The following is an 11,184-nucleotide window of genomic DNA, read 5'->3' on the forward strand; positions in this document are numbered from 1 at the left end:
ATTTAATATTATATAATTTTAATAAAATATTATTGAAGCATTACATTTAATATTCTAAAAATATGTCTCAAGTATTGCTTAAATAATATTATAATAATAATATTATACGTTTATAGAATTATTTCGTTTGGATATAATAGAAAATATGATTTTATTTTTTGCTATGAGCCGGTGGATCACAGATTGCGCATTGATACATATTTTATATATATATAGAGTAATATTAAAGAATATTTCAATTAATTACATTGTTTCGAAAATATTTAGAAAAAGAAAATAATAGATACGCTTTAAAATTTTATTACGAGAGACACATATATACATATTTTCTCTCCTTCTTCTTCTACTCATGATGGAAGAAGACATCTCCTTCCACCAGCTTCTATTATGAAGATTATTTTCATACTGAATCTACAGTTGTAAATCGATTAGGACAGCATGGAAAAAAAATACTGATCTCACTATGACTACGATCTTGATGGTACAATGAACAAATGCTTCGAAATAAAATAAAATTTTTTCTTCCGATTAATTAATCAAAAGCTTCAAAGCATTTGTAGCGCCAAGTAGATCACACTCAATATAGAGAAAAAATTTGGAATACTCACATTTTGTTTCACTAAATAAATAACGCAAATTGATCAAAATAGATATAAAAAGATTCTTAATTCATAAGTAACCTCGCGAAATTATTATGCATTTATTAGAGGTAGATGGATGTCTCTTTTCAAATAATGGAGGATTTCCAGTTGCGAGCGCGAATATTCATTGGATTCATGACTCATTTCCGCATAAATGTAGTCTAAACTCGCGCGCTTTCGTGACTTATGCGGAATTCCGATTAGTTAGATAGAAACCAAGGTTTCAATTAATAATGTCCATCATAATGATCGCTCGACCCATAATGGTGGTTCCGCGTCATGTATGAGTTTGACCCTTGTTGAAATTAGGCATACGTCGCGGTACCGTAGCATTTAGCAGTCAACCGGATCTGGAGCCCGACGATCCCAGACAAAGCCTGGCCGACCTTTACAAGCTACATCGTCGCCGGGAGACCGAGGGTCCAAATCGGCTGGGCGTTTTTCAACGACTCTTCAGTCTCTTCGGCAGCAGGCCGAGTAGCAGAAAGACCTCCACAGCATCGTTCACCGGTAAGAGAAAGCGCTAAAGAATGAAAGAATAGAACCACTTTACACCTTAAAGCGGTGTGATATAGACACGATTTAACTATATATGTATATTGCAACGTCAGAAGCGAGTTTTCTCTCACAAAGGAACATTTTTATAAAAGCACGTCGTTACAACTGCGGAAAGAAATAAAAGTTAAAATTGGAATTGGAACTGTCTGCCTATTGTATAGGAATAATTTCCTCTTTTTGTTCAGTCGTGAAATGCTTGCGAGAAATAAATGTAAATTATTTGAATTCGATTCATGTTGCGGTCCATAATCGTTTTGTGAATTGATGGAAAAGAGAGAAAGGGAAGTTATTGCGTATTATATAATATATAGCATATAAGTTCGTATTTTGATAAATGCAGTTTGTATTTCCTGTTTCGTTCTTTTTGTTTCGCATTTCCTATAATCCACATATTTAATATAACTATGCAGCTTATCCTGCTTACATTACCTTCATTAGGGGTTGCATCAGCGCTTCGAGTCCATATGGGCTACATCGCTGGTTTAGTGCCCGGCGCGAAAGCTGCCTCTACTTGCCAAGTCGATGCCCAAGGCACTCATTCACCTCATACACGATGCGGTTCAGGACCAATAATTAGCATTACTAGCGAGGAAGACCGTAGGTTAAGCTTAGTAGGACTACGTCGCAAGGAAAGTAGCGAGCCTAAAGTAAATTTCAGTCTACCGCCACGTAAGTGACTTGACTCTTCAATATATTATCTTAACTAAATATGCATTTTATTTTAAATATTTTTACTTTTATAGAAATATCACGTACGTTGTAATTTTATAGCTTCCATAAATTCATATATTTATTAAATTTATTTTAATATTATTTTCATTAAATTTTACATTCAATTTCGATTCAAATTCGACAAAAACATCGTTTTCTTTCTCAAAAAGAGAAAAAAAAGATATGGTTTTAATGTTTATTTTATTGCAGAATATATCTTAAACAATTAATATTAGAAACAAATTCCCAAAATTGCAAATGTAAATAAATGAAATGAGACAATGGGAATTGGCGCTGTAGTAATTGCGCTATTATTTCATGAATCAAATATTACAAATTTGTATATAAAAATATAGACATTTCGGCTAATCTTTTAGCAATCTTCAGTATAACGTATATACATACATCAACGTACTTGACATGTATGCTAATATAATGTAATTTAATCCAGTGAAGTGAGTTAGTTATTTTTCTATGTTTAATCTCATTCGTTTTAAATTCTGACCTCGTTGTCTTTAAAAATCAATCAATCGACTGGCACCATCCAGCTGTCTAACTGATATGTGATTGCATGGAAGAATGGTGGTTCTCATGACTACTCATTTAACTTATATCGACTTTTTGTAACGTTATACTGAAGATGACTAAAAAATTAGCCAAAACTTTTATATTTTTATTTATACATTTATTTTTATTAACACATATTTATAATATTTGATTCATGAAATAATAGCTCAATTATTATAGCGCCAATTCTCATTAGCTCATTGCCATTTGCTCATTTCATTTATTTGCCTTTATAATATATCTTGTAATAAATTCATAAAGACATTCTGAAGAGAAAATTTCTAAATTCAAACATTGCGATGTTAAATATGTTTCAGAGACGAGCACGAGCCAGTCATCTTCTCGAGAAAAGATACGCGGCTCACCTCGGTTTCCTCATCGAATAATTCCAGCGAACAGTTTAAGCGCCATTGCACAAGGTACATCGGTTACGAGACCGCATCGTTGGCATTCGATGGATGATGCGACGAAACCGAAGGTTACCCAAACAACAACTCGTGGTTCGTGCAGTCCCAACTCCGACGTATGGACCGCGAGCGAGATCAAGGTTTCTTTCAGCGAGGCCAATACTGTCAGAGTCAAGAAACCACCGGATTCTTTAGTCTTAACTATCCCCGTAGATTCAAAGATGAGTCCAATCGATACAAGACTGGGCAGCGATCTAAGAAAGCTATTCAGAGAAAACGATAGCGAAGAGGCAGTCAGTCCTGCTGAACACGAACTAAAGACGATGCAGTCGAGTTCGTCGTCCTCTTCGTCCATGAAAATAATCGGTGATTCTGCATCTTTAAAGAACGATTCCACCCCAGAGACTCGACACGATATCGTACCGAATTTCCGTCAAGAATCAAAGCCTCGTCCAACGAGTCCAGTGATCTCGATAATCGATATGGATAACCCAGAGGAGGAATCGAATACTGATGTCGATAGTAATGTCAGTACTTCCTGCGAAGAGAAGCGATCGACTCCTGTAACGTAAAATATTGCACGTAACAATTTCGTCTAAGTGATATAAAGTGTATTAAAGTTTAAGAGAAAAGATATATGAGGAAAAAACTTACGTTGATTTTCTCGTGGTCTATTTGCAACATCTAATATTTCAAAGTCCTTCCGAAAGTGGGACAGCGATTCTATCAAAATTCCTAATTATCGTAGCCGCTTAGACAATCTAACACGAATTGAAAATTTCTATTTAGATGTTTCATGTGATAGACGAAGGAAAATTATCATGCAGCATGATAAGAGATAATTAAAGTTATCGAGGCGCAATATATATTAGGATTTTCGTAACAGAGTCTGTGCAATATATTATATATAATAATAAAATATAGCGTACATTAGCTAGCTTTAAATCAATATGTCAAAAATCGAGTAGATCTTTCGATAGTCAATTCAAAATCCAACGTTAAATAATGTTAATGTTGTTTAACAATTATTTATTAAGCGTTACATGATTCAGTCGGAAACTGTGCAATGGAACATTATAAAATCGACATTGTTAATGCAATATAGATTATCAAAGGGAAAAGACAATATGGACATCCGGCTCAACTTGTCGTGAGAATTGACTTTATTTGTGCTCAAATCAATAAGCGGAATAGTGCGTCAAGATTGTGCGGAGACTCTTCAAAGTGGCGTATGTGTAAAGTAAATGCGATGATCATGAACCAATCGCAATGTAATCTTAAACATGTGTGTTCGCTAGTAACTGTGCCAAAAAAAAAGAAAAAAAAGAAAAGAATAGCAAATTTTAAGACCCGTAAGAGTATACGTTTGTCTTGGAGGATTATAAAAGGGACCAAACATCTATAATATCCTTTTATTTTTTTTTATAATGGAATAAATTGATAATCTTGGCCCTCTTCTGATATAACTTGTATCGTAAAAAAAGTATGTTGTTTTCGAAAATGCACTAGTTTATCTTATTTTATAATAAGTAAGAAGAGTAACAAAAATCAAAATGGAAAAACTTCAACATCACTTTAAAATATTCTATTTGTAATTAATGACATATTCATATCGAATATTCCAAAATAGAATACTTTCACAACTCTAAAACTCCTAAAGTATTTTAAAAAGGACAAATTGTAAATACCCTTACGGGACTGCAATCAAAGTGTTCAGTGCCCCAAACCCTTTCTCTAGTACCTGCGCTCATGTGCAATGAAAATATATCTGCTCGAAAAAGCGATTTAAAATAAGAATGCCACATTTTATTCATAACATACGTGAACATGTATTGAAACGTACCGATATTTTCATGCCATCGAGTATGTACGTATAAATATGTAGATAAGGCAAGTGGTGAGGAAACGGTTTCCTTCCAAAGTCTTGCTATCCGATTAGTTTCATAATTCGGATATCTTGATGTGTCAATCAATAAAAAAAAAATACTTTACGCATTAAGCAATAATCAGCATTGTGCAAATAAGAATGATATAATATATAAAGAACTATATATATTCTATTCATTTTTGTTTTATTACATTGAGCATCCATCCCATAGTCTTTCAATAAGAGACGATTAATGCGATAAATGTTCACTGATATAAGAATTTTTCATTCTTATATACCAAAGTCAGAAAATATTTAACTAATTAAATATAATACAAAAAGGTATTACTCCATAAATGCATTATACTCCGTTACAATTATTTACATTTTCTTATATCTTATATAAATCATCCTTTGAATCAGGAGAGAAATTGCATCTCGAATATCAATCAGACTAAATAGACCTTACTAACTGGTGGACATGCAATGTCCCGAAAAATTGTTTTTCAATATTGGTTATGCTCTAATTTTTGGAATTAAAATTTTTCGAGACACATGTTGTCGTCTTAAATTTCAATAGTTTAACGTTGTTCCCGTTTCGGGACATTGCATGTCTATTTACATATGTCAAACGTTTAATACTTACATAAAATTGTATATATTTAATACTTACATTAAAACTTACATAAAAATTATGACTTAACTTTAACTTATTCAGAATAAGTGAACTTACAACAAATATTAATATAAATTGTATTCGAAGGATATATAAAATATATAAATGTATATGTATATAGATATATTTATATATTTATATATAGATATATTTATAATACTATATATATTTATATAAATATACATATATACATATAACATAGCAAAATGTTAACAAAAAAAATGATAAATTAGAATATCAAGCTTTTTGTTGCTTTTTGTCAGACTTATCTATTATCTAATTCTATTACTATCTCGCTCGCAGCGTTACGTCTTAACGAATAATAAATCATTTTCTACTTGCTTATCTAAATAGTATTACAAAAAAAGTAATATATTACAAGGTAATAAAAAAAGAACTCTAATAGTTCACTGATGCAATATTTAGTGATAATAATGAAGGGTTCGGCGCGCAAATGTACAAAAATGAGCATGTAAGTAAGATTAATGAATCCATCATATTACAACATTGCTCCCTTTCACTTCTTTATCTTCTTCCTTTATCTTCTTCCTTTTATTTTATATTTCATCTTTTGCAACTATATGGCCGCCTAAAATAATCACACAATTGATAATTAAATATTCACATAGTTTGATAATTATGAAATCAATAACGCCACTTTCAACAAATGAGAATTTAATTACATTAATTACTTAATTACTTACACTAATTTTTTCTAAGATGGTTTCCACTGGTTTGTCTTGTTTTACAGTCTCCTTTGAATCTTTAATATTTTGCTTACTCTTTTCCACGTTGGCCTTTTTCTCCAAAGCATTTCTCGCCTCTATCCTCTTACGATTCAAGAAAGCCATACCATGCACCCTCAGATGCTTATCCACTGCAGCTTTATCTTCGAAAACTGCCATACAGACATAGCACTGATTAGCTATCGTTGTTTTCTCTTCCGTTTGCAAGTCACTGTCAAGGCTTGGAGCGTAAGAAGGATTTTGATTCATATAATTGAGAGGATCTTCTATGCCGTGAAAAGCTTTAAGATGCATCTGCAAGCTGGGTGCAACCACAAAGTTCTCGCCACATTCTAAGCATATCAGGTAACGGCCCTTTAATCGATGATTGGCAGCAATATGCTCTCTCAAATTAGATATGTCAGAGCATTGTTGACCACATTTCTTGCATATAAAATTACCTTCATCGTCCTCTGCAGTTTCTTGCTTGACACATAATCCTACTGGTGGGTTCGTATCCTTTATTTCTGTATGTTTTTTCTGCGTCCATCGACGTTTTCTTTTAGTTACAGATAAAATGTTATCCGATTTCCGTTTCCTGTTATTAATAAATTGTTTATAGTCGCCATTAATAAAGTTATGTGACATCCGTAATAATCGTGGAGTGATTATTGTCACTTTGTATTTATCTGAATGCTTTTCACGAAAGTGCGCCTCCATTACGAATTGAGAAGTATTAATTCGTTCTTTGCATAAGTGGCATATGTAATCAACAACTTTCTTTTGCGATCCTAAAGCGATACGCATTTTTGAGTTATCAGTTTTTTGGACGAAATCCGATCTTGAATTTGAGTCATTAGTCGGCTTATTTTCCGACTTAATTTCCATAGATTTAAGTAAATGCTGTGGAATCCTGGCAAGCGGAGGAGGTTTTGGCATGAATCCCATGTTGCTTGCATTTTCATCTTTTGTCTGTGTATCGCACATTTCTGTTTTAACGAGTGGCTCAATATTCGATTTACATATTGTTTTAACATCAACTATTTTTATACAATTATCTGTAGTTGCTTCGGATATGGAACTTAAAACTTTTTCATTTGATGCAATTGACGAATTTGGAATACCAACTATGTCCATTAATAAAGGCTTTTTCTCAAATTCGGAGATGTGTGAAGTATTCATTATCAACTCGGTATCTTTACCAATCTTTATTATCTCTGTTATCTTTTTCTTGTTATTAGATTTGCTATCATTTAATTCCATTACTGTTTCTTCATGTGGAACCATTTTTCCGTCACTATTAACTATAAGTTGAAAAAAAGGAGAATTAGATTTCACCTTCGTTTCAGTTAAAATTTTCGTGATTGCTTTCTCAGATTTAGATGGCTTTAAATCATTCATCGATACAACGCTGACTATTTTTGGCAATAATTGTTCTTTTTCCTTATCATCAATGTTCTTCACTACTTGTGAACTTTCGTTAACCTTCTTGTTATCTGTAGGCCATATATGTTCCATATTTTGAGAACCACGTTCGAATATTTCTGAACTAATAGTTTGAGTATTCACGATTTTAGGTACTATGGTATTACTCAAAAGAGATTTTTCAGCATTTAAAATGACAGCTCTTGTCATTTTAAAACCAAAAATTAAAGTAAATGCTTTCTCGCTAAGAATTTTTGATAAGGGTCCTACATGATTGTTTCGTAAATGAGTGTTCAATAGCATCGCCACATGTTTATTATCTGTAGTTATTAACTGGCAAAAAGGACATTTAAACCATATTAATTTTCGAATTACAGGGTTCTTCTCCAAATATGGCATGAAATTCTCGCAACGTAAGATTACATTACTTAATTTATATATTACTAATCGTACTGGCTTCTGCTGTGTCCTTATTGGATGTGTCTCTGTACGATGTTGTATATACTCATTATACGAGGCAAATACCCGATTACAAACTTCGCAACCGATCTTTGTATTGCAATGCATGACAACAAAATGTCTAGTGATCGATTCTAAATCTCTAAAACCATCTATTTCGCAAATTTTACAACCAAATGTGATTTTTCTCAATGTATGAAAGCAAACAGTCCATGTGTGAACTTCTAAAGATATAGGAGACTTAAACTTGGAATCGCAGTCTGGACAAACAAAAGGTTTTTTCTTCTTATGGAAGTTTTGATGCGCGACAAACCGTGAAACACTACCTTGGTAAGATTGACAATCTTGACAAACTTCTTTATAACAAGAACAATAATCATTCTCATTCATAGCTAATTTTGAAAAGCCAACTATATATGATTCAGGTTTCCTATATCTATTGCACGATAGACATCTATGTTCTTGATTTACCTTTGTTTCCCATTCATTTAATATCATATCATCGTTTATTTTCTCATCCTGTATATTTTTGTTAGATTTATTGAGACATTCTTCTAATATGCATTTGATAGTATTAACAGCTCTTAATTTTTCTTGAAAAACGTTGTCTGATATGAAATTCATAACATTTTTCATTTCATCAGTAATATATTGCAAATGCTCCAGTCGTTTTTTCAATTCCAAGCTATTCATTTGATAAAATTCATTAAACATTTCTCGTCTATATTTTGTTATTACATCACACACAGCAAGAAAGCTTTCTTTCGCAATACGATCTACTAATTTTACATCCATATAAAGATCTCCATTATCTTCTTTAATCAATGATATTATTTCCGACATGTATCTCGGATGCATGGCAGATACTGGAATTAAATGCGGAGGCATTTTTTGTAATTTTGGCATAATTGAAGTTTTGTTAACATGTGATTCATTATTGGATAATTTAGGAGATGACGAAGGTGTTGAGATGGAAATATTGTTGGGAAATAAAGTAGTTTGTTGCGTGCTGTTTTCGACTTCGTTAGAATTAGTAGGCTTTAAAACGTTTGGCTTTGAAATGTTATGTTCAGATGTCAGTTGTTTCGTAACTTTCGTAGTGTTTTTTATACGTTTAATGACGTACTTTTGTCCGTTACTTATTATAATTTTTTCATCCGATTCTTGTTTCTTGACATTGGAATAAGATCTCTTCTGTGTTGATATATTGGAACCGCTATTATCTACTACTGAGTTACTTGAATTTGTTTTAGTAATCAATTCATTCTTGCTGTGAGATATGACATTATATGAATTCTGTCCAACGAGAACTATTTTCTGGTTAGAGATAAGATGAGATGGAAATTGATTAATTATTGTAATATTCTTTGGATCTTGGACATTTAATATCTTATTATTTGATGTTTGAAGATTTTGTGTCGATTGATTTAAATTAGTCTTAATTATTGAACTTGTCTTAGCAGAAAATGGGATACTAATCTTAAATGAATTGTTCATAATTGTGTTAACGCCAGTTTTGGTTATATTAGTAGGATTACTAGATTTACTAAGATTGTTCTCTGTAGTTTTTTTTATAACATTTTCATGAATCATATTTGTTTCGTGTAAATTGCGATCCTTAGAAGTTTCATACATCATTTTATTATTTATTTTGATAGTATTAGCTGAACGATAAGTTTTTAACTGTTGTGTACTCTTAGGATTTACTGGTATTTCTGGTTCAAAATATTGTGAAGTAGGACCGCAATCGATAAAAGTAATATCATTTGATGTACATGGATTATCTTCATTTTCTACGATATTCTTATCTTTAATTAAATCAACAGAATTATTCGTATTTTTATCTATGGAATCATTATCAATAAATTCAATATCTGGGGAGTTTCTAATATTATATGTAACATTAGAAGAATCGGAATTCGTAAACATATCGGTAATTGTCTTATAGGAGGATTTGAATAATTGTCGACCTTGATATTTATCGACAATTTCCTTTATCTTAGCATCATTACTGTTGCCATTAACCAGTTTCCACCAATTATCTTGCAAGTTATGCTCCTTTAACCAATCTATAATATGTATGCGTAACAAAAATGTCACTTCCATAAGTGCTTCGCACAGTATCTCAAATTCAGAAGACCAATCATTACTGCTCATGTCAATAGGTAGAGGAATTAACATTAAATCACCCATATTTACCACGCTTAATTGATGCATTTTCATGTGATCGATAAATTGGCACTGGTTGTAGAATACTTTTATAACTCCCACTCGTAACTGCCTACTTGATAAATAAATACTACCTCTTGATATTAAATATGCGCGTTTTTTACTATCTTTTTCTAAACATTCAGAGCATTTTTTATAACCTTTCCTGGCTGGATGATTACATATTGTATCGAAACAATAACGACACCAAAGCCCTAAAATCCAACAATGCCGTGCATTGTGCTCCTCAAAACTGCTTTGAAAACGAAAACTGAAACAAAAATCATCCGTACACGCGTTATAGTTATATAATAAAATAAATCATAAAATTCCATCGCTTCTTAAGGCAATTGTTAAAATATTTTAACTCACCAATCTCTGCAATGTCTGCACACATATAATGGACCAGGTTCTACAATATCTTCGCTCAAAGATGCTGATGGTTCGGTTGGCATGAAAGGTAAACAATGCTGGCTAAATACAACATCCTGTACAGCTTTGTGATATTCTAGTCCCCATTTATCCTCAATATTTTTATTCTTATGCACTTTTGGTCCAATGCGTACGGACCGTGTACTAAAGCGATCCTGAAAACAAATTGTCTATCTTGGATAAAAGATATTAAGTATCATTTTCATATTGAGATACAGTTTTATAGTTTTATATTAATAAATTCTGCAAGATTATATTAAACTATTACAATGATCTAGTCAATGTTTTCACAATATCACTACATAAGACCTCCTACATATTTATTAGCTCTATTAATCAACACCATGAATGCACAAGTTTTTTATTTATGAAATTTAAAGCCAATTTTATCATGGATATTTGTTACAGTATATCTATCATATATGCAACTCAATAAAAAGAATTGACATATTCTCTCTCTCTCTCTCTCTCTCTCTCTCTCTCTCTCTCTCTCTCTCTCTCTCTCTCT

At 32.1% G+C, this 11,184-nt stretch overlaps 2 protein-coding genes across 3 annotated transcripts in view; one reads left to right on the top strand and one right to left on the bottom strand.

Moving 5' to 3' along the window:
• LOC108693844 overlaps nt 1-4,273 on the top strand; it is a 78,946-nt gene extending 74,673 nt beyond the window's left edge. Inside the window, exons 17-19 of the mRNA XM_018202996.1 lie at nt 951-1,151; nt 1,638-1,868; nt 2,795-4,273. Coding sequence (XP_018058485.1) covers nt 951-1,151; nt 1,638-1,868; nt 2,795-3,456 — 1,094 coding nt within the window. The 3' untranslated portion in view covers nt 3,457-4,273. The remainder of the gene's footprint in view (nt 1-950; nt 1,152-1,637; nt 1,869-2,794) is intronic.
• A 1,499-nt stretch (nt 4,274-5,772) lies between these two features.
• Nucleotides 5,773-11,184, bottom strand: part of LOC108693841 — a 6,550-nt gene continuing 1,138 nt past the window's right edge. For both annotated transcript variants that reach the window (XM_018202993.1, XM_018202994.1), the window contains 3 exons: nt 10,617-10,831; nt 6,132-10,515; nt 5,773-6,016 (listed from right to left, as the gene is read on the bottom strand). In XM_018202993.1, coding sequence (XP_018058482.1) covers nt 6,005-6,016; nt 6,132-10,515; nt 10,617-10,831 — 4,611 coding nt within the window. In that variant the 3' untranslated portion in view covers nt 5,773-6,004. The remainder of the gene's footprint in view (nt 6,017-6,131; nt 10,516-10,616; nt 10,832-11,184) is intronic.

The sequence above is a fragment of the Atta colombica genome, unplaced genomic scaffold (assembly GCF_001594045.1).
Source record: "Atta colombica isolate Treedump-2 unplaced genomic scaffold, Acol1.0 scaffold110, whole genome shotgun sequence".
NCBI lineage: Eukaryota > Metazoa > Arthropoda > Insecta > Hymenoptera > Formicidae > Atta > Atta colombica.